This window comes from Lithobates pipiens, unplaced genomic scaffold (genome assembly GCF_037356315.1).
Source record: "Lithobates pipiens isolate NorthernLeopardFrog02 unplaced genomic scaffold, aLitPip1_a1.2 Scaffold_1, whole genome shotgun sequence".
NCBI lineage: Eukaryota > Metazoa > Chordata > Amphibia > Anura > Ranidae > Lithobates > Lithobates pipiens.
In genome coordinates, this window is record NW_027507685.1 from 17723682 (window position 1) to 17748696 (window position 25015).

The 25015-nt window shown below is 39.7% G+C and overlaps 1 protein-coding gene across 4 annotated transcripts in view; it reads left to right on the forward strand.

Annotated features, from left to right (window-relative positions):
• Nucleotides 1-25015, forward strand: part of PAK3 (p21 (RAC1) activated kinase 3) — a 310761-nt gene that overhangs the window by 233134 nt on the left and 52612 nt on the right. For 3 of the 4 annotated variants that reach the window (XM_077480375.1, XM_077480287.1, XM_077480463.1), the window contains 2 exons: nt 85-185; nt 18796-18819. In XM_077480375.1, coding sequence (XP_077336501.1) covers nt 85-185; nt 18796-18819 — 125 coding nt within the window. The remainder of the gene's footprint in view (nt 1-84; nt 186-18795; nt 18820-25015) is intronic. The other variant, XM_077480552.1, reaches the window with a different exon arrangement.

The window sequence follows — 25015 nt, forward strand, 5'->3', positions numbered from 1 at the left end:
CTATATTCAAAAAAAGCCAAGTGATCGATATGTAAGCATAGTAATAGTGCAACTTTAACTAACTTTGTGTAACTTTGACCCCAGCCAACAAGAAGAAAGAAAAGGAACGTCCGGAGATCTCCCTTCCTTCAGATTTTGAGCACACTATTCATGTCGGCTTTGATGCTGTGACGGGGGAATTCACTGTGAGTACTCTTGACCTTATAAAAATCTGAGAAAATGATCATACACTCAGGTAGACCTAATCAAGTGCCTAGTGCAAAGTGGATTGAGCCTCAGAAATCAGTTAGAATCATTACTGAAACTTGCCATGATTACTATTTTTATAAATCACTATTGCACTTTGTATTGTTTTAGGTGTATCTCTCCCATCAGTGCAAGGGAATTTCCAATTTCTAATGTATACTAGTATTTTTCCATTAAATACAAAAAGGAGCAAGAGGTGAAAGTAGGTAAAGTTCAAAGATCTTGACAGCTGAATTTAGTATTAAGGTGCCATTCAAAATGAACAGCAGCACACAGTAATGTTTATATTCACACGTCATACATACAGTATTCCCATGTGTTACACTAACAAAGTGGTGTAAAATGGGCCTCAGAGCATGGCAGCTTGTATTCCCAGAGGCTGCAGGCAGTACTGCTGAAAATGAATCCTTTTTAGAAAAAGTAACCTGTCATATATTTTTTTTTTCAGAAGCTTTTGGAACAGCAACTGTGTCATGGAGCTCACAAACAATACTGTATTATAGAGAGCAGTTAAAGTGCATAGAATAAATGCAATTCAATTAATTGGTAATTAATCATAAGGATTATTAGTGATTAGTATGTATTCGCTTAGACAAAAATAATAGATCTAGCAGTCTTTGGGGCTGGATTAAACAGAAATCGGCTACCTGTTGTTATAGTACACTTTTAAAATAACCTAAAAGCTGATTGGTTACTATTAGTTATTTCACTTTGTACATCACCAGTACATCTGGTTTGCCTTCAGAAGTGAGCCTCCACACTAAGACTCTGTTCACACAGGGGCGGCACGACTTGCAGTGCCACTCAGACGCGACCTGCACACGACTTCAGCGGCGACTTGCAAAACGACTTCTGTATAGAAGTCAATGCAAGTCGCCTGAAGTTGCCCCAAAAGTAGTACAGGAACCTTTTTTCTAAGTCGGAGCGACTTGAGTCGCTCCTATTAGAACGGTTCCATAGTACAGAACGGAGCGCGACTTGTCAGGCGGCGAAGTCACCTGGACAAGTCGCCCCTGTGTGAACCGAGCCTTCACTATTGCCCTGTTGCTCCTCTTCAGCATATTCTATTGGAAAACATTCTGGAAGATAATCCTGAAAAAACCAATGACGCTGTCAGCATCTTTTGTACTTTTGAAGCTTAGTATAGTTTTATGGCTTTCTAAAGAATGCAAGGAACTCCTTAAATCTTACACTGACACAAATGTATTTGATGGAAAATGAACAGCATGGAAAGTGCTTATGTCAGCAAGTATAAAAACTGTTATGAAATATGTTAAAAAATAAAAAATAAAACTTTACCCAAGCCTGTGGTTAATGGTTAAGTACAGGAATTGGCTTACATGACTTTCATCAGATAATACAAGAAATTGCCTTCTTAAGCTCATCAATCACAATTCCTCAAAAGTTTAAATCTATTTATTTACATTGATTGGATAGTGATATGGGCACCATCACCACAATATAATGTTCATCTCCCTAGCTTCAGTATGACAATCCACTTTATTGAAGTTTCTCTATGAATATTATGCCCCTATCTGCTTTCTCTGCCAATGCTTTCATTGTATTTGAAGAATTAACAGTGAAAAGCACATGTAGTAATGCCAGCAGAGGATGGATATTATTTGGGGAATTGCAGTTTAGCTGTAGCTGCAGTTTTGCAGTGATGGTGCCTAATGAAACTTCTTTCAACCCTAAATTTCTAGATTTGTAGTAGATTTTTGAATAACTGTATATAGTTACTGATCTTGCTGAATTGTACAGCCAGGGATGGTAAGTTAAATGTTTCCAATCCATAGACCATTTTTGTTTTTAATGTGCCATGTATAGAGTTTTATATGGAGAGTAAAGTGATTGTTGTCATATGTTTGGCAGTTTTTTTTTTAATTTTTAGAAGAAAACACTACTGACATGATTTAATAATTTTTTTTTTTTTATGAAGTATACTTATGGTGCCACACTTGCATCTATGTGATTTTTTTTTTTTTTTTTTTAGGCTGGGTCAGATTTTTACACCCTGTCTGACCGGAAAGTTAAACTAGTTAAAGTGTATGAATAGTCAAAAAAATAATAATTTTAGTTTTGGATGAAGAAGGGAAGAGTTCATTTGACTTCCTGTCTTAGAGATGGAACAGAATAAGAGGGTCAATCTCCCCTTACTTTCTGTCTTCATGACCATGGTCACCAGGCTATATAATAGGATGGATTTCCCAGTCTGGTGGGTACAAAAACTGCAATAAAAAAAGAACCCTTCCACACTCCATCCAGTATAGATAAAAATGTTTTACCTTTACATACAATTTAAAGTAAATCTGATGTGAGAAAAAGATTTCTACCATTTCCTCATGAAAAGGTTAGTAGCCTGGCTGTTATTTGACCCATTGGATTCAGTACTTTGAGTCATTGATCTGGAATAAGCGTGCAGATTGAGTCAAAGTATTAATTTCTGCATACCTGTTACAGGTCATTGGCCCAAAGTAGTAAAGCAAGAGCATGACAGCCATGGAACTAGCATTATCAGGAGGAAACTTCAGCTTTGGCAACCTCTACATTTCCTTTAAACATTTTTCACCAGTGTGTTTAATGCTTGGGTTTGTCACAGTGTGTTTCGGGACTTTTTACATCCTCCAGTAACAGGACAATACTTGGTATTAATGCTAGCACCAATGTTAAATATATTATACTGCTGAGGCTACTTGCAATTTTTTTAAAGCAATCTCCAAGCCTGAACTGACCCTCTGCCTGGGGTCAAAGATTAAAAACACAATTTTAATTTAGTAGTATGTTTCTTATAAAAAGAATTACATGCATTTTTACATGCAACAAACGTATATATCTAAATTTGTTCCTATATCAAAAAAAAAAAAAAAAAAAAACTAGCACCCCAGATATTAGTGGAAGATTGAGGAATTAAAATGAGATTGCTGCCACCCGGTACCAGTGAATCACCAGTTGATATGGCAGGAAGAAAGAAACAAGCAGCGCAAATTTATAATCCCACAATCTGGTGATAGTGAACCCACTACTATTCACTTATTCCCTTATTATACATATGTGAAAAATAAATCCAACAATCATATATAATGATAAACCCTGTGTCATAGCACATAATAATTCATACTCTGATGAAATAAATTATTCATTCTGCGAATCAAACAATTAAAGTGCAAATGCTGTTAAAAACACCAACACAGTAACAAAGTGCTTTGTGCAAAAAAATATATATTGTTTATTAATAAAGTGCATGCATCTAAAATTCATGTGTTCACAATAATCAAAGTCCATTATTCAATCCCAGGAAAAATCAAAGGATCAAAAAAATGTCTTAATCGTATAACAAGACATCCGGTGTGCTCCTTCACGGTTTGTCCAAAATGGACTCACCAGAAACTGTGACTGGTCAAATTATAAACCAGCAGCAGCAGTTATATGTCCAACCAACAGATTAAGACTCTCAATTCTGCAGCTCCTGATGTGCCCTCTTTTCAATTAGTCTCTGAGAATGGGGGGGGGGGGGGGGGTTGGGGTTATTGGGAAACAGGGGGAGTTGGAACCAATGACAGGATTACAGAGATCAGTACCAGGAGATGGAGGGGGGGTACAGAGTAGAGGACAAGGAGCCACCAAGAGAAGGAAGAAGGAGGATAAGAGGTACGAGAGAAGATAGGAAATTAAACAATTAGGGACTGCGTTTTTAATTTAAGTAATGTTGTTTTTAACAGAAGCGGAGTTGGAGATTTTAGACTTGGGTTTAAACTTTATACCTTGTGTTAACATGAATAAATTCAAATACATTTGACACTTATATTGATTTGCAGAAATGTGTGAGAATTTTTTTTAAATATAGTTTGAATGAACAAAAATATGTTCGTGAGGAATGTCAACACATTGGGTTGAGGAATGCGACTGTCTTTAACCCCAAGAACCAGAGAAGTGAATTTTTGGATGTTTTTAAAACTATGGTTGAAAAATATATAAAAACAGTTAGGACCACTGATAATTATACATCTTTTTAAAGACCTAGAAATAAGGGATTAAAAGAATTGGAGAAGAGAAAATATATTATTGTAAGAGCTGCAGATCAGGGAGGGGCCATAGTTATTTTGAATAAACAGGACTATGAAGAGGAAATGGCGAGACTTTTAGCTACTAAAGATGCATATATAAAATTACCTGGGAATCCCACTCGGAAACTGAAAATTGTACTTAAAAAATTCTTGCAAAAGAGACAAAGGATGGGGATTCTCACTAAAATGGAAGCCAAATATTTAGTCCCTAAGGCCCTTCGGATCCCGACCATATACCATCTCCCTAAAGTTCAAAAAAGCCAGATCAAACCGCCAGGAAGACCCATTGTCTGTGGCACTGAGTCCATTTTGGTCCAGGGTCAGTGAATACATTGATCGTTTGCTTCAAGGGATAGTGACGAAAAATGAATATTATTTAAAAGATAGAGGTGAACTGATTTAACTTACAGATTCTAAGAAATTCAATGTAGATTGTTTACTAGCAACAGTGGATGTCAATGCATTGTATACATGTATTGATCAGGAGAATGCAGTACAGGCAGTGAAATAGGCATTATACCGGAAAACAGACCTCCAAAAAGAAACAAATTACGTTTATTTTTTAATTACTAGAGTTTTCCATGGCAAATAATTACTTTTGGTATGGCAGACAATACTACAAACAGTGTAAGGGAGTTGCCATGGGAGCCAAATATGCCCCCAGTGTAGCTAATATAGTTATGGCAAAAAAGGGAAGAGGAAGAAGTTTATCACAGATGGCCAGAGATGGCGCTCTACAGGTGCTAAATAGACGATGTTATGATTGTATGGAAGGGAATTTGGAAGCTTTCTTACAAGAATTAAATGACAACAGGTGCAACCTAATATTCACTGGAGAATATAGTAATAAAAAGATCAGCTTTTTAGATCTTACAATGTTTAAGTTGAATGGAAAGATAGACACAAAGAGACACTTTAAAGAAATGGATCAAAATAGTTCCCCACAAACAGTTGCCACCATCGCAGGTGGATATATAATACTCCTAGTAGTCAGTTTACTAGAATTAGGAGAAATTGTCTTTTGGACCCAGATTATTTTGATCAGACTTTCAAACTAATTGAAAGATTTTTAGAGAAGGGTTATACAAGATCTTTCTTGATTAGTGAAAGAGATCAAATAAAAAAAAAAGATACGGGCGTATTTAAGAAGAATAATAAAACTGAAAAGAAAAACGGATATATGGTGTACTTTAATTACAGACTTGAATGTGAAATCTAAAAAAAATGGAAAGCCTTATTAAAAAATCCTGGCCGATATTGTTGTTAAAATGTTAATTAAAATACTTACATCCCATCTGAGATTCATATATAGAAAAAACAAATCTGTACGGAGTAGGATTGTTAAAAACATACTGGACCCCCACAACAGGTCAAAATGTTTCCAGATTTAAAAGGGTTCTTTAGATGTAATTGATGATCAGCATACAATTAATGAAACAAGAAAATAGGAGGAGTGAATTTGATTCTGTCACTACAAAAAAGAAGATACAATAGCAAATCCTTGATCACTTGTGACTCAACCCACGTTGCATATGTGTTGAAATACCCATGATGGCACCAATACATAGGGAGGACCACAAGGAAGTTAAAAATTAGAATTGGCGAGCATATTAATAATATTAAAAAAGGCTTTGACAAGCATAGTGTTTATCAACATTTTAAAATGAAACACAGCAAGAACTCCAGGTCGCTCACCTTTTATGGGATAGAGAGTTACATAGTTACATAGTAGGTGAGGTTGAAAAAAGACATTATGTCCATGGGACACTGGAGAGGGATGGATAAGGTGAAGGAGGTGTCCAAGAGAGAAACCCATTGAGTGTTTGAGATAGGTACTTTGCATCCATTTGGGTTGAATATAGATATATTGACCTGAATTGCTTTTTCACCAATTTCTGATTGGAACTAGACTGGTTCAGAAAATATCAGAGGAGTTATAACAGTATATAGATAAAATTAGTTTTCCGTCTCGGTCTGCAGTGAAAAGAAGGTGTTTCTAATTTGAGACACGCTTTGCCTTTAAAATAATGAAACTTAGACTGGCATCAGTAGGTGAGTATATAGTAAGAAGTGGTCATTGATCCACATGGGGTTAACTGCACTCTTCAATTAGAATAAATATGGGGTTCCCGTGGCTTTAAGTTGGTCAGTGAGCCTTATGCCATATAGATCCAGCAGACATTGTACATCACATAATAAAGGAAATGAAGTCGTTGGCTACAATGTTTACATTTGGAATTATGTGTTGAAATTCTTTGTCATTACATTTGTATAAGGTTTGAAAATTGATTAATGCATTGTAAAGTATGGGTTGGATAAGACCCAATATAAAGATGGCGTGGTGTTGTCATGCGTCGTCCTAGTAGGGCAGGGATAGGACACTAACACCATTGTGCTTTGTCGGGATCAGGCTCTTGGCTTTCATATTGCAGCTGGAGGCAATAGGCATACATTTTAACCATGCCTTTGTTCCCTAGTTTTGGGATCACACTTGAAAAATGTGAGTGTTCTTACAAGTTGTAATAAATTTGCATTTTTAAAGGATATCACGCTATTGAGATCTTCTTTCCTTACCCCTAAAAAAATCCTATGCATTATTAACTCAGGAGACAAATTGACAAGGGGGTACATCAGGAGCTGCAGAGTGGAGAGTCTTATCTGCCAGATATATGGCATAGAGCGCTACTGCTGGTTTCTAATTTGACCAGCCATAGTTTCTGGTGAGTCAGTTTTGGACAAATGGTAAAGGAGCACACCGGGTGTTTTGTTATACGATTAAGACATTTTTTGATAATTTTATTTTTTTCATTTTTTTCCTGGAATTCAATAATGGACTTTAAATATTGTGAACACATGAATTTAAAAAAACATTCTATCTAACCTTGTTTCTTACAAATGTGTGATGTTCTATCAAATGATATCTGCCAACAAATTATTACACAGCCTATATAAAACATAAGACACTGCATGCAGCATGTCCGTAAAGCACATTTTGTGTTCGAGAGTAAAAACATTTAGTAGAATTTCCCTGGAACTGTTATGTGGAACATAATAAAATGCTCCCCGGAAAACACTGTGACAGAACCCAGGCACACACTAGTGATAAGCTATTGGAAGTGTTCAGTGGCATTTAAATGCATTTTATCTGTGTGTGCTCAAGCTTGTCTTTTACTGTCTGTGAAGACCTGAAACGTCTGTTGGTGTATTATTTATCCTCATTGCCTGGCCTGTAGACACATTATATTGCCCCAGTATAAATAGGCATAATAAGCCTAGACAAAAAGTGAAATTATTATAATACTGAAATGGCTTCCAGCAGACTGTTTATTGCTCTGTGCTGATTGGCTGCTTATGCTTTTTAAAATTCACAGATTTTGTTTACAGCATCAGTCTACTCAAAGCTAACATTTCAGTTCTATGTTAATACCGGTAAGTTGAATCGTTTACGGACTTTTCTCTGAAGGCAAATAAAGGAATATCTTTCCTCCTGCATCTTTCTACATAATTTGAGATATCTAAAAATTTAGCAGCGAGAATGACCCCCCTATTATTGACTGTGGCAGATGGGTGGAGCCATAACTCAGATGCCAGTAAAGGCTGATGAGATCCTATACACATTAAACTGGTAATGTGCCAACATGGTCAGGCTGTTGTAAATAAGTATATTTGATTGACCACTTTGTCCTTCTCTTTCACTTTTATACTTTCTGGAAAGTTTGGAAGTGCCATTGGAATGTGTAACACTGTATGATAATTTTTCCTCTCTAAATGATTATACCAGTTACCATAAAAAATGTCTGTTCCTTCTGGTGATATGTAATTCATATACGTCCCCTGTAATCCCGTTGTTTTCACCTCACCTTGGCTGTGCTCTGTGTTTGCAATTAGATTAATAGAACCATAACTGGGGGAAAGCTGCATGGGATCCTGAGATGGATTTGTTTGTATTTTAATTTAATTTTTATTTTTTTATTTTGAAGCTTCACATGGCACAACTGACCATTGCATGCCCAACACACCTCTTTGCTTGTACTAACTACTGTTTCAGTATGATTTGGAGCAAAGGAATAATCCCACTCCATGTTTTGCTGGCAATGCTACCAAGCATGTCCTTGGAGTTTTAGTTTTTGGAAAATAAGAATTGTTTTAGAAACCTTTAATTTAATCAAAAACCTTTTAAAGTGTTAAAACACTCACTGGCCTTAATTGTGAGCTACTTACTTTACTTTATTCAGGGTAACTTGGACAACAGAAACCTAAAACATTTAGCAATTATATTTCTAGTCCCATAGCTGTTTACCTATGTCTGCTTTTTGCTTTCAAACAAAATCGAATCTGTTTTGGCCTATACCAAATCCAAATGCTTGTCAGTGACACAAACCTTCCTGTGTCAGGTATCAAATACTAGGTGCACCTGCAATGCTGTTTATTGCAATCTCTTTTAGTGTCTATAATTAGATTTTTAGTTTCAACACATATATATGTATTTGGTCATAAAGGTATGGCTTGATTGCCATATTGCCACTATGCTAAAGCATCTGGCAGGAAAACAAATATAAGGAACTGGTAAGGATAGCTGTTGCCAAGACTTCTATTTGGCATTGAAGGCTTGCATCAGAATACAGCATTTGCTGCAGGATAGGGTGCAACTCAACAGATTCAGTAAGATTATATACAGTATATCGTGTGTGTGTGTGTGTGTGTGTGTGTGTGTGTGTGTGTGTGTGTGTGTGTGTGTGTGTGTGTGTGTGTGTGTGCGCGCGCACGCTGTACTTCAATACCAAAGGCAATGATGAGGCCTGTACCAGGGCTAAGGCCAGTACTATGCCTACTATAAAAAAAAGTGGCCAAAGAGAAATACTGGATGGAAATCCACTGGTCGCTAGATTAATGGGGTAAAGCACTATTAACATCATAATCAGGGTTGGGGTGGAGCTGTAGAGTGTTAGATGGTAGACTTGGCAGCCAACGGTAATCCTGAGGTGTTTAAAAACGTAAATAAAATTTCAGTAAAATTGAGTGTTTATCAGATAAGAGTTGTAAAAATATTAGTTACATCCTTGCCTGCCAGTGAAATCAGCTGATCAAACCAGCTGATTTGAATATTAAAGTCATATAGGCCGCAAAGATGGGAGTGTTGTCAGTCATTCTTGCCATGAAATGGCTAAATTAGATCATCAATATAGTAATATATTTAAGTATTTTCACAAACTGCAACAAAAGCTAGCAATTAATATTAATGTATTTTAACTACACTTTCCTGAACATTACGATAAATCAGTTTCCCAAGCCTGTTCTCAAATGCTGTAGCCCTATTTAGCAACAACTGCCACCTTGCTGTTGGCTGCAGGTTTCACCAGTATGTAAATGCTACCTTTACCCAATATAAATTGAAGAGGTTCCATGCAAAAGCGGCATTTGCGTGAGATCAATGCTTCTTATTGTTAGCAAGGTCTATCTTCCCATGTGAGTTTACTTTCTATGCGTGAATGCAATACAGTGTGTAAACTAACTATTCATTTTAAGCAATCTGGCTGTAAATGAGTAACAAGAAGCTTGATCGTATTTGCTGTCCATGGTGCTGATGCTTAAATGTTGTTTTTATTTAAAACAACCAGTGAAAAAATAAACACACAAAAAAAAAAAAAAAACACAACTTTTAACTTTGTCTCATTAAGGCCCCTTTCACACATGCGGACAGTATGTCCGTATTTCATCCATCCGTTTGCGGATGAAATACGGACATACATGCATCCCTATGGGATAGCGGGTGTCTGCGGATGAACATCCGCAGACCCCCGCTATTATCCGCCTCCGCTACTGTCCGATTCTGTAGACTGACGAAAATCCTATTTTTCTATCCGTCTGCAGAGCGGATCGGATGAACACGGACAGACGGTCCGGGCTCATCCGATCCCCATAGAGGAGAGCGGAGAGCTGACAGGGCGGTCCCTGCACAGTGTGCGGAGACCGCCCTGTCTGCCGCCGGCTCTGCTCTCAAGTAAGTAAGCTGTAGACCACTCAGGCACCTCCTTTGTTACTCCTCAGGTGGGATGGGAAGTTAGGGAGATTCTGGTGGAGGGACAGTTTAGCCAGATTCCCTCTGGAGTAAATTTTTTATATTTTGCACACATGTTAAAATCTGCATTTTTGGCAGTAAAATTGCTTAAACACCAAGAACACTATATTTTCTCTGTATAATAATATGATACTTGCATTTTTTTTATGTAGCACAATATTTGCACAACTTTTTATTAAGTCTATATTTGCAGGGAAAAACACTCATTTTATTGTAGACAAACCATTTAATTTTATATGTACAAAATAAAAGATGATATAGTTTTGAGGTAATAAATACCAAATAGAGTATTTCAAGCCTTGAAAACTGTGTCTGCCCACAAAATGGTTAAAAAAGTATGATATCCCAAATTATCAATAGGTGGTGCTTGAAATACCCTTACAGCTCATCAGTTTAGAGCAGGGGTAGGGTACCTCGGCTCTCCAGCTGTTTTGAAACTACAAGTCCCATGAGACATTGCACGACCCTAACAATCACAAGCATGACTCCTAGAGGCAGAGGCATGATGGGATTTGTAGTTTCAAAACAGCTGGAGAGCCGAGGTTCCCTACCCCTGGTTTAGAGTAAACCGCAAGTAAGGGACCTAAGATTGCTGTTTTCATACATGTGCACTATGCTTGCGCTTGTATTTGTAGGTGTCAGAAACCATGAAATCAGACTGAGACAGAAGTACAGTTAAATCATACTTGTTTGTTAATAATAAAAGTAAAAAGAACAAACATAGTCAAAACATAGCCAAAGTTCAGTAACCGGAATGGAAAGTCAGCCAAGCCAGAAGTCGGGGATAAATGTAGTGGAACAGCAAGCAGGATCTGAAGGGATGTCAGCAAAGCAAGTCTTTAAACAGGAACGCAGGAGATGCCTCTGTGATAATGACCAAGGCAAAGACAGAGATCCACTGGGCTGAACAGATTAAGTAGGCAGGAGTGACCAGCAGGATATCATCAACAGCTGTGTACCTGTGGAGAGATGGGAGCTGGCAATTAGCTGACAGCTGAGCGGCCAGCTCTGAGAAGGAAGGGTTGAGCCCAGGTCTGATAGTAGGTGTGCACACCCTGGGCCTAAGTTTCCTGTTTTTTTTCACCCAGCTAGAGTTCAAGCGATCCAGGCTGAATAAAATTTAGAATTACATTTTTTTTTGTCCTGCATTTAACAGATTGCATACAGAATGATGTCTCTTTGAATGCAAGAAGATGTATTCTGTTATCAGTATGCTACCTTTATACAATATAAACAACCGGTTAAAACGCATTGGAGAGCAACTGAGCGTGTGCAGAGATGGTGTATTCCTGTACTTTAAACAGTATAGGTAATTATGTTTAATGTTTTACACATACAGCTATATCTGCAAAAGGGGCTAGCCTAAAGTGCTCTAACAGGACTTCATTTTCTGACTGAAGTTCCACTTTCCAAAAATGCACACAGTGATTTCTTAAATTCACATGTGTTACATGAAGGAAATAACTTATTGAAATGGTTTCGAGAAGGGGCTGAGGTAATATGGAGTATCCACTAAACACACTTTGGGTTGCTCCTACCAGTTATTATTAGAGGAATATAATTTAGTATGTATCATTTAGCGTGGTACCCTCTGCTTCCTTGTAGTGGTGGGAAGTCGAACATGTTTCTACCCACTCTTACTCAGAAAATTAAAGCAAATTTATGCTGGTTTATGCTAGGTTGAGGTTCCTCTGTATTTCCACTACTGAGGTTATCTATATGGTATGTTCTACAGTAGCAGCTATAGTTAATTGGCCCTTTTGTATGGGAGTTAAAGTGTCACTAAACTAAAGACCGATATCATATTCCATACCTTCATTAGCTTATATCTGTGTACCTTGAAATAGCAGCTTTGGATAGTCCATGCAAGAATATAATTGTAAAAATCTATTCTGACCATAGATCTATTATGGGGGTGGGTATGCTGGCACTGTATGTGGGATGTAGCCACCCTTCCCTTATGTGCATGTGAACGCACTCAGCATCAGGATGTAAAAGCACTGAGCACCTTCTATTCATTACCACACTGCCCACAGGCTTCTTAAATGGCACTGTGAGAGTGGATTCAATAAATGGTAATGGGCATGCATGTGAAGGGACTTTAGATATGTTAGGAAATACAATTTCAAAATGTTGTGATGCTGTCTACATAAAAACTGAATGCAATGATTGGAAGGTCTCATTAACCCATATTTTATTCACAATCGAAAATAGAAAACAAATATATCAAATGTTTAACTGAGAAAATGTACCATTTTAAGATATTCAGGTTCGCTGAATAGCAGACTACAGTCAGATTTTATTTGAGGAGTAAAGTTTTAGGTGTCTTCTGGTTAATTTACAACAGCTGTTATAGATTTTTGTGTGAAGTTGTTTCTATGCAGCATCACCTACCCTGATGCAGATGTTAACAGTGCCTTGCCCTATTAGTCTAGCAACCAGTGGATTTCCTCCCTTCATTTCCCTGGCCATTGTTTTTATAGTAGGCACAGTACTGGCCTTAGCCCTAGTACAGGCCTCCTCATTGCCTTTGGGACTGAAGTACTGTGTAAAGGTTTTAGGCAGGTATGTAGAAATGCTGTAAAGTAAGAATTCTTTCAAAAATATGAACTTTTTATGTTTATTTTTATCAGTTATAAAATGCGAAGTAAGCGAATAGAGGGAAAATCTAAATCAAATAAACATTTGGCTTTAAACCAGCATCAATTTTTACACTTGCACAAAGTCAGAAAATTTTGTAGGATTAGAGTTAGTTGTATGATTAACCAATTATACTAAGCAGGGGCTAATGATCACCAATTTCATATGTCCGTTGAAAACACAGTCTTGAAGCAGAAACAGCTGTGTAGGAGAATTGTGGCCAAAAAGCTTTACTTCTGTGGAAACCAGGCTAAGTGACTCAACTCCAAAAAACATTTTAAATATTTGGCTATATAATTTGGCTATAGCAGAAGGCAGTTGGGATGAACAGCGGTACAATAACGAGTGTCTGCAGGTAACAGTGGAGCATGGTGGAGGTTTCTTGCAAGTTTGGGTCTGCATTGCTGTAAATAGAGTTGGAGATTTGGTCAGGATTTCAATGCTAAGAAATACAGGCAGATACTTATCCATCGTGCCATACTATCAGAGAGGTGTTTGATCTCAACATCATCAGGTCTGTCTGGGATTACGTGAAGCAATTGAAGGATTTGAGGCCACCTACATCCACAGAAGATCTTTGGTTAGTTCTCAGGGTGTTTGGATAAAACCTACCTGCTGAATTCCTTCACAAACTGCGTGGGAATGTACCTAGAAGAATTGATGCTGCTTTGAAGGCAAAGGGTGGTCACACCAAATATTTATCTGATTTGGATTTCTCATCCGTTCATTTACTTTCCATTTTGTTAATTGATAAAAATAAAGGATTAACACTTAAAGCATTCTTTAATTTAAAGCATTTTTCACAGCTGCCTAAAACCTTTGCACAGTAGTGGACATTTCGCAAAAGTTTCTTCTCTCTGTGATGGTCAGATTTACCCTATAAATTATTAACATTGATCTTGTACCTTGTCAAACCATTGAGCAGGCATTGATAAATGGCTGTAACTTTTAGTTTCAACTTGGCTGATATGCTAAAATCTTTCGAGTTTTGCTACCGCATTATTCTCCTGCCAGTACTCATGCATTGGGTATCCTGGTTAAGGTGCTGGACTGCAAAAATCTTGTCTTAGAAGCGCTTGTTCTGCATGCTCTTCGAGGGACAATATCTCTTCCGATCATTTATAGATAATATTGTGGGTAAGAGCACTCATCTTCCTCAGTGGAACAAACCTCAAGAATAGACTGCCAAGTCTTCCTCCTCTCTTTAAAAATGTTCGCTTTATTTCTCCACTACCTCATCAAGACTTTCAAAGCCAGGTTCACAGTCTGACTACAAGATCTAGCACTCAGTCTGTCAGATCCTCAAAGAAATATTCCTTGGCATGTAGATGTACCCCCACTTTCCAACATAGCGGGATGCTTGGACAGTTTGCATTTCCAACGTTTGGGTGTTGGAGAATTTATCCCAGGCCTACAAACTAGAGTTTCGCTCTGTGCCCCTTTTTTGGTTTTTCACTCACTTTCAACCTTCCTGTATGCCCTGCAGATTAGTAGATCTCTATCGAGCCCACTTGAACCTTCTGAATTTGTGTTTTTCCACAATGCTAACATCTAGGAAAGCAATTTTTCATGAGGCCAATCATTGGACATGGAAGACACACTTAACGTAAATCTTGGGGCTTTCACTCTAAAGTTCCTCCATGGAATAAATCCTCTTTTTCCTGCAATCAGATCTGGACCAATGTTTGGCTCCCAGCACTTTCAAGGGCCAGGTTTTTGCTGGGTCTTTGTTGTTTCAGAGCCCATCGGTCCTTCACACTTTATTTTACACCTTTTGTACAGGAAGTCTCCCATGTGGTCGTCCCCCCGTGACTGCAAGGGCACATAATCTGATTCTCCCTGAGCTTTAGAGATCACCATGCAAACCCATTAGTGACATGCCTTTGTCTACTCTCAACCAAAAGGCGGGGCTTCTTGTAGCCATCACCTCTACAAGGTGAGTGTCTGAATTGGTAGCCTTCTCCTAGAAGGAACCATTTCTGGTTTTGCATAAGGACCAGGTGGTTTCCATCTGTCCAGCTCCAGTTCACCAAAAATAAATTTTCCTCCATTATCTGTATATGGTTCATTCCATTATAGTCTATCTATTAGCCACTTCTTCAGCAAGAATGATTCTTTTTGTATTCTGAATAAGCAAAAGAGTACACCAACTTCTTGATACACTTTTTCTAGGTAACTCAGGCAGACCAGCATTCAAACGTATGCGCTTAACGATTTGATTCTACTCTTTCTTGCATAGGTGCAATCTACTAGATCTGAGTATTTTCTACTCTTTTATGCATCATGCAACCTTGCCCAATATGCAAGGCTAAGATCTGGGATCCTGTTTTTGTTTTCGAAGTTCTTGCAGGCGCGTATTCAGGTCTCATCTGATGGCACTTTCAGGTGTTAGGTCCTTCAGGCAGCTCTTTTAACTGCAAACAGTCCCCAGTTATCTATTGTATTTACTTGAGCCTGTTAACCCTTTTAAGCTGTGTTGCCCACTCCTCGGTTAGACTGCTTTTAAATGTCCCAATATTCCTGTGTCCTTCAATGGACTATAAAGAAAATAAGTTTTATGTACTTGCCATAAAATCCTCTTCTGTGTAGATAGTATGCTGTCAGTACTACTTTTATACAAAACTGAGGTATGATATTTGTAGCTGAGGTTATCCTGTCCTGGCCAACTTTTTTTTCTTTGTTGCAAGGGTCCATTTCTCCTGTAGGCAGCCATATAACCTGACAATCTAAGATTTCCAATATCCCTCAGTAGATTCCAAGAAAAGCAGTTTACAGTGAGTACAGACATCCTATTATACTGCACCTTACAAGTCTTTAAATGTAGTAAGTTAATTATTTTTTGCGTTTCAGTCTTTTCTTCCTTTATTTTCACCTGGTGATACTGTCAGAAACACACTTCCTTTCCTATAGAGGGTGAAACGTGCTCACTGTATTGTATCAGTAGAGGGGAAGCATTGTCACCCTAGGACATGACTGTAGGACACCTCCTCTGCTCCTTGTCTCCATTGCATGGGGGGAGTTGTTTGTAATTCAGGGATGGTTTTAAACAATGTAACTGATAAGTGTGCTGCAGAAAGCAGAGGACTTTATCAGATCAAGACACAAGATTTCTGTCAGAATCAACAGGATTTTTTTTTGCACTTATTGGACAAATATATAACCAACATTTTCAATGGTATATTGCAAATTGAATATGTTCATTGTTAGAATTTTTTTGCACTTTCATTCTGCCTTTGATGGATCTAAATGCTTGTTCCAGATCAGTGACTGAAAAAGTTTTGCAACCAACAGCCAATCAACAGAATAAATAAGTCCTTTGTCAATCGCACCTAAAATAAGCTAAAACATAAATTGTATATTAGGGATGCATAAATTGTATATTGGGTAGTATTAAGGGACAAAAATCTGAAACGGCAAAGGTGGTGGGGGGAGAACTAAGGAAATTAGACTGGTAGAATGATTCTTTGAGCAGGGTGATCCATCACAAGCTCTTGGCTGAGTATTGAGGTGGAATACACTGAGATGGAAGACCCTGTTGGTCATATTTTAACTTTTAACTGCACTCTATCAGAATTATAAGTGTTGGTTGCTGAACGTGGAACTTCACACAAAAGGGTAAATTTTGCTTGTTTGCAACCCTTCACTGCTACATTTGGCACTTTTTGTTGGGGAGGGGGGAGCGGGTACCCGATTTTGACAGGTACCCGCTCCCACTTTCAGTCACTGTGATGATCTGTGCGGAAGCTCGGCCCCCTACCTTACCCCTCAGGCTTCTGTGACACATCACAGGTTCCAGAGCAAGTGCAGCAGAAAACTGGCAGTGAAGCCTTGTGACTTTCACTGCTGGTTTCCTTTACCTATGATGATAGTGCATAGACCTGAACCCGTTCGAAGAATCAGCTTGGGTGAGGACATCGCTGGGTCCCTGGACAGTTAATTGTAATTTTTATTACATTTTTTGGGAGAGACTAAAGCTCCTCTTGAAGTAGTGTGCCTTCCATTTAGGCATTGTGCAACTGTACTGAATATTCTGAAAGTTCAACTAAATGCAGAACTTTTTTAGTTTTAGTCAGAGTGGAGATGGATTTTAACACCTGTTTTTATTAAGTTTTTTTTTATTGCTACCTCTGTTCCCATTAGGAATATTCACCCTCTTTATTTACTGTTGTTAAAAATGAAAGTAAAGGAAAATTCTAAACTTTGGGTTGTTCCCAGAACAGTAATAGAGGTGAAATCTTCCAATGGGGACACTAGTTTGCCTCCAGCCCTGAGACCCTCTATGTAAGCTCTGAGTCAGTCTTGTTGGAGCTTACACAGGGTTGGGGATTCCTCCCTTGCTCCCATGTGACAGTGCTGGACCAATCGCCCAGCACCAAAGTTGTTACATGAAAGTATGGGAAGTGAGTCGGATGCTCTTCCACACTGGAGGTATTTCCAAACTGCTAAACAAAGTAACAAAGGAAATGTTTTGCTTGGAGAGGGTAATCAAAGATAACCTTGCCTTGCCTTGTGTGGTCCAGGCACAGGTTTGCTTTGAAAGAGTATGTATGTGGATGGAAATGTATGCAAGTATAGGAATTAAAATAAATAAATAAATACTTGCCAAGATGGCTGCAGCATCGATTCCAGCTACAGCTGTGCCATTTCAGCTACAGCTGTGCCCCGCCAGCTCCACCTCAAGAATTGAGCAATCAAACACCACTGATTGCTCAGTTCTCCCCTCCGCTCTGAGCAGAGAGCGATGACTGTCAGTCACTGGCTCTCTGCTCTGCCCCTGCAAGAGTCACTGGAGCGCTAGGCTGTGGAGGGGGTAAAAGGGGCTGAATCAGGCTCTCAGCTGCATGCTGAGTGGCTGAGCCAGCTGCGGTCCAGGGATATAGGTGGATCCTGACTGAGTCTTTCCCAAGCCTGGACCAGCTGAGTGATGTCAGCCGACAGCAGACTTTCGCTTGCTGACGGCTAAAAATTGGTCACAGAAGTGCAGAACAAACTGCACTCTTATGATCCATAGGAGAAATATAGCCAAAATAGCTTTGGCTGTACTTCTCCTTTTTAAGTACATTACTATGGCAAAAAAATATGGAGGCCTTTATTGCTTATTTAAAAATGCCAGTTGCCGGATTGCATCTGACTTTAGTCACAGACTGGGAACAAGCATACAGCAAATGAAAGTTAGAAAAAAATAGGAATTCCTTATCTTTATACTTGTGCAAAGTCGATGACTTTTGAATGCATTAAAAGCAAAGCATTAGCATTGCAACCAAGCAGCTGACCCATGTGTCTCTAATAACAGTTGTACTTTAAATCAGCAAATCATGTGCAAAAGTAATTCTTATTTTTTAAACTGCTTGTGCACACAATTAAGTGTTCAAGGACAGTCATTGGCTGTTTTATAGTTGTGCAATCACCAAGCCAAGTTGCCCTCTCTGAAGTGTAGTGCAGTAATATATCTGAACTGTAGGTTCCAAAACTACATATTAGAGCTTTGGAGAAGTGATTGTAGATACGTTTTCTACCATAAGCGCAAATAGACCTGTTTTCCAAAATCTGTCCTCCTTCCGTCTGCACTGCACCCAAACCCCAGAATCTCCATTCTGTACACCCTTTTCCCCCTTTCACATGGGACTCTGTTTCACACATGACATGAGATCCCCTCATCCTCGACTCATTTCTTTTCCACCATCTAAGTTATCCCACATCCTATTTTAACTTTTCTTTTTCTTTCTTTATTTACGTTCATTGCAGCCAGATCTCTGTGGTTTACAGATGGGCTCAGGGAAACTCGCAGAGGTGCGTCACAGGCCCAAAAAGAAGCTTGCATCAAAAGAGCATCTTTGAGATGTCCTAGCATTTGCAGCTGCAAGTTCATGCGTGTGCTATAGATATGTTGCTTGGCTCATACGTTTCTCATTCACTTCCGGACTCCAGGGGCCCATGTCACTCATTATTTCTAATTTGTTTTATTTTCAGAGCTGCCAAATGTTTTGTAAAAGGAAACCTGTCTGAAAAGAAGCATGGTGGTTGCTATTGTTATGTCCTTTTCTACAAATGCTAGTTGGTTGGTGGTCATACTGACCTTTTTAGAACAGTAGTTTGAGTCAATGACCTGGCACAAGTATGTAGTTAAGATTTAAGCAATAGCCAGATAACTAGCATCTCCAGAAGGTCAACAATGACAGCAGCCATGTTTCTTTTAGGAATGGTATGTTTTGAGATTACCTAGATTGAGGTGGTGCTGAAAAATTGAATTTATTTTCGATCAACTTATATCATATTTAACCTTTCACCATCAACCGTAGAAAATCATAAAAGTGCAAGGTATCAAAATGTATTGAGGATTGTAAAATAGCATGGTCAATTTTCAGTGCAGTGCCTTAAAGAAGTAGTATCATTAGGTGTTTCCTAAGTGTAGCCATGAGGTAGGACTAGGCACCCACCCACCTCCAAACCTCCCCCTGTGGCAGGTTCAGCAACATAGCTAGGAAGGAGATCGCTGCTTGTCTTTACTCTGAGCATGTTTCTTGGCTCCGAGCACGCCCCTCTCCATCTGCATTCCTTTTGCAGCCTCTGCGAAAGTGCTCAGAACCGAGACAAGCAGTCGTTATGAAGCAGCCATCTCCTTTCTAGTTATGTTGTCAGACCGGCCATGGGTGGATGGTGGAGGAAGGCTATGCCTGTCCAACTTCAAAGCTGAGCTTTAGAAGCTCCAGGCAACATGGAACAAAGTACTACATGTACTTTGCCCCACCCATAGGGGACAGAAAAGTGAAAGAAAAAATTGAATAATGCTTCTTAAAACGATTATTTTTAGGTGGGGTTAGCAGGTGTCATGTCTCCAGTTCCTTCTGTAAGATTAGTTCTACCCAGAGACAGGGCATACACTTTAGATCAATATTACCTGATCCAGCTTTTTTAGGCAAATGAGGCTATATTCTTCTGCATGTGGCTCTGCAGATGGTGTTTGCCCATCTACAGTTTCCCCAGAGATCAACTAGTGCTGTCTTCTTACTTTTTATTCCTCTAGTGGCTTAGCAATGAATGATGCTAAAAGCTAGTGCTCTACTCAATAGCAAGACCTTGAAACTTAATATAAGGGTCACTGTTATTGCATTCCCTTTTCAAACTACAACCAGACGTGCTTTTCTGTGACAAGATAATCATATCTTGCCACTGTCGCTGCCTGCTGGGAAACACACGGATCCCAGAGACACCGGGGACCATCCTTATTGAGCAGCGCGACTCGCGAATGCACAGTAGGGAACTGGCAAATGAAGCCGCAAGGCTCCACTTCCTGATTCCCATACCCAAGATGGCGGCGGCAGCACCCGAGAGATGATTGAGAGATCGGCTTCAGGTGCCGACATCGCAAGGCTCCACTTCCTGATTCCCATACCCATGATGGCGGCGGCTGGGCGGGTAAGTGTCATTATTTTAAAAGTCAGCAGCTGCAGTATTTGTAGCTGCTGGCTTTTAAAAAAACAAAAATGGCAGACTCTCGCTTTAAAGTTAAAAAGTTACACTTGGGTTCCTCAACCTTCGGTGACTGTCTTTGTGCAAGTGAGTTTGTCCTGGAGAGGCCAAGTCTAAAATTTCAGAATATTTTCATATAGAAACCATATTTGGCATGTATACCATAATAAAGATTATAGTTTTAAAAGGAGGACTTGCATGTCTCTAACACGCTTAACAGAAACAATAAAGCTATGTGTTTTTGTACATTTGCACAGTAAAAAAAAGTACGAAGTGTGCCCCATGGCTGTAGCATTTAGATAAATCTTGTTGGTGCCTAATGTCTGTCATTGAGACCTACAGTTCTAGCTGTTGTTCACATGTCACAAAAGATTGCTCACAAGACCTTCCTCCATTCAGAAAAAGCCTTGAATTCTTTTCACTGAATGCAAGGTGTTCTGTGGTTGGAGCAAGGCAGATTGTGGCATTCATAGGCACATTCATCATTAAAAGAATCCCTCACGGTGAATAAATTATATTATTTGGTAATAAGTCTTAATAGTAATGCCAGTTAAACTTGCTTCCCCGCCAGTTATATACCTTAAAGCAGAACTACACTGCATCTGAGCAAAATGCCCCCACCATTCACGTATCCATGCTTTATTTTGCTGAGAAATCACTTTGAAAAAAATACCCGCTATTATTTTTGGCCGTGGCCATTTTGAGTAAGGGCAGATAATTCATGTACCATTTACCCCCTGGAATCCATCTGCCCCTAGCTCACACATGCAGGTAAGAGGGTGTACTTGGCAGAGAGAGCCCCTCATTCCCTTCTGAAGACTCTTGGGATATATGACCTCATTTGCCTATGCCTGGAAACCAGGAAGTAACTGAAGAAATTTAAAAAAAATTAAAACCAGTAAATATTATATACTTTTCTATCTATTTACTAATGCTAGCAGCATAAGTATTACAAATAGTCAATGTTAATTGAGAGATTGACCTACCACTTTAAGTGGGTTTTGTTTGTCTGTCTTATTTTTAACTTTGCCTTATCTAAAGATGTATGTTCCATTTAAGAGCTGTCTAAAAAGGCAAAAGGAGCCTTCCTGAAAGCAGGAAGAAAGCTAAATAAACTTTGCCAGTGAGCAGCCCTAGATGTGTTAGTTGGCATATAGGCCAGGATGTTATGCTATGGACAGGAAATGACGGTTTTGTTTACAAATTTGGTAGAAAAATGTACATTCTTGCATTTTCTAAATTTTTTAACACTTTTGTGCATTTTGCATTTCAATAAAAAAAAGCATCAAAGACAGATGAACATAATTTTCTATACACTTTGGGGAATATTTACGAAAGGCAAATCCACTTTGCACTGCAAGTGCACTTGAAAGTGCAGTCGCTCTACATTTAAGGGGTAGATCTGAAATGAGTGGAGGCTCTGCTGATTTTATCATCCAATCATGTGAAAGCTAAAATGCTGTTTTTTTTATTTTCTTTGCATGTCCCCCTTGGATCTACAGTGACTTTACTTCCAAGTGCACTTGCAGTGCAAAGTGGATTTTCCTTTAGTAAATAACCCCCTTTGTCACATTCACCTTGGTAAATGACCATTAATGTCATGTTTTGCTTGGAGAAATTAGATGGCGTCAACGATTCCTTTTATGTGAGGTTATAGAAATCCTAGAAGAATTGCTATAGGTGGGCATTTTGGTAGGTGATGCCCAATGTTATATTCTTTTGGCATTAGTTAAATGTATGTAGCACATAGGATGCTGCGATGAGTGTAGAAGAAATTACCTTTATTTCCTTTCTATTTCCTTGTTGAATTTTATTTTATTTATTTATTTATTTTATTATTCAGTATCAAAGGAATATTGGACATAGTCTCAGCCAGATCCAAAAATGGGCCTGTGTTCCTGGGGACTGATGACGCCTTGGTACAGCTTTAAAAATACTTAAAGCAGAGCAGAGTTCCACCCAAAAGTGCAACCTCTGCTTATCTGCTTCCTCACTCCTTCCCGCGCCACATTTGGCGCTTTCGGGGGGGGGGGGGGGTACCTGTTTTTGACAGTTACCCTTCCCCACTTCAAGGAGACAGCGCCGTGGCGCCATCCCTCAGAAGTTGGGCCCCCCTCCTTCCTCTGCCACCAGGCCAACTAGAAAGTGCAGAGTGCATGAGCAGTAGGCAACCAGCTGTGAAGCTAGAAGGCTTTGCGGCCGGTTTCCCTTACGACGAATGGCAGCGGCAGCACCCTACAGGCAATCCGAACATCGCCGACCTTGCGGGCTTCCTTGACAGGTAGCTGCTGACTTCTACATTTTTTTTTCCACCAAGGCAGAACACCGCTTTAAGGTCTCCAAATGTATGAGTGATCATGAGTCTTCTAACTGATATAATTGGTTAAATTACTTAGTGTAACATAATGGCAGTGACATTACAGTTCACTACATTTCATTGACCAGCTTACCATAGCTCCTACCCATAAAGTTCAAGCTTGATCACTGACATTTAAGTCCAGCAACAGGCATCTATCTTTTATATAACCCCCCCCCCCCCCCATAGTGTTATAGGATAATGCCTCCACTTGGATCTTATAACTCTTGGGGTCTTCAGCCATGAAATCTCCATTCACAAGTTCCTGGTTCTGTTCCTGTCCATCATGGAGGGTTATTTGTTCCCTGTGGGGTTATTTACTAAAACTGGAGCACACAGAATCTGGTGCAGCTGTGCATGGCAACCAATCTGCTTCTAACTTCAGCTTGTTCACTTAAGCGTTAACAATAAAACCTGGAAGCTGATTGGTTTCTCGGCAGAGCTGCACTAGGTTCTGTATGCACCAGTTTTAGTTAATAACCTCCTCTGACTGTTCTTGGTGCTTCTGCTGAATTCTCTGTTAGCATAGTTTTAGGTCCAACTGTCCAAGTGTTTGATCCTCTTGTTGCATGTGCAAGTGTGCATATCTGGAAACTTGAGTGTAAAGATCTCACCACCTTTTTGTCATACATCTTTGAGAGGTATCATTTAACTCTTCTAAAATGACCAAAAACTGAAATATTTAAGATTTGGGTGTACTGGCTTAAGAGATTTAATTTACCGTATATACTCGAGTATAGGCCGACCCGAATATAAGCCGAGGCCCCCAATTTACCCCCAAAAAAACTGGCAAACTTATTGACTCGTGTATAAGCCGAGGGTGAGACATGCCTGTCCATCCCTGTGTGTGTGTCCGTCCATCCCTGTGTGTCCGTCCATCCCTGTGTGTCCGTCCATCCCTGTGTGTCCGTCCATCCATCCCTGTGTGTGTGTGTGTCCATCCATCCATCCCTGTGTGTGTGTGTCTCCATCCATCCATCCATCCATCCCTGTGTGTGTGTGTCTCCATCCATCCATCCATCCCTGTGTGTGTGTGTCTCCATCCATCCATCCATGTGTGTGTGTGTGTGTCTCCATCCATCCATCCATGTGTGTGTGTGTGTGTGTGTGTGTGTGTGTGTGTGTGTGTGTGTGTCCAGCCTACCTGTGTCCCGAGCCTTTGTCCCGAGCCTCCGTCCCGTGCCTTGCCTCCTTGCCTCCGTCCCGTGCCGTGCCTTGCCGCCGTGCCTTGCCTCCGTCCCGTGTCCTGCCTTGCCTTGCCTCCGTCCCGTCCCGTCCCGTGCCGTGCCTTGCCTTGCCTCCGTCCCGTGCCCTCTTCGTCGGCGCCTCGGCGGCCATTGTAAAATTCAAAAGCCTCCGCCTTCGCCTGTGATAGGCGGAACACTGAATTTCCCAGCAGCCTGTGTTCCGCCTATCACGGACATCGTATCATCCTCGTCCGTAGTACGAGGATGATACGATGTCCGTGATAGGCGGAACACAGGCTGCTGGGAAATTCAGTGTTCCGCCTATCACAGGCGAAGGCGGAGCCGGAGGCGCGGCTTTTGAATGATAGAATGGCCGCTGTCTGTCTGCTCGACGCGCTGATCGAGCGGGCAGACAGCGATGACTCGAGTATAAGCCGAGGGGGGCACTTTCAGCCTCAAAAAAGAGGCTGAAAATCTCGGCTTATACTCGAGTATATATGGTATGAATTAAGAGTTCCGCATTCTGCTGGTATATTGGTAGCTGTCCCTATTAAAACTAAAGGCTAGGTTCACCCAGTATTGTTAACTCCCTAATTCTTGAATAATAATCTATTAGCAGTCTCCTGGCAGGATATTCTTTTCTGTAGCCCCTTGCTCAACAAATTCCACCTGAAGTCATTACAAAATCAAACAAGAAGCCAGGTTACCCTGTAGAGAATCTGTACTGGAAATTAGAACACATTCAGGAAACATAGTTTTATTAGGATGACCTGTTTATAATTCTCAAAGTGGGGGCAGCATTGGTAGCTTCGGTAGGAGAGACAATAGAATCTAATATGCACCATGTTGGGTTGTTAGTTTAGAGTCGAATTACCGGTAACCGTAATCTTCTATTGTAGACTGAGTCCAGTATAGTAACTATTATAGGCCTTAATGGTGAAAGGACCATAGCACAGTATCAGCGAAGGAAGTT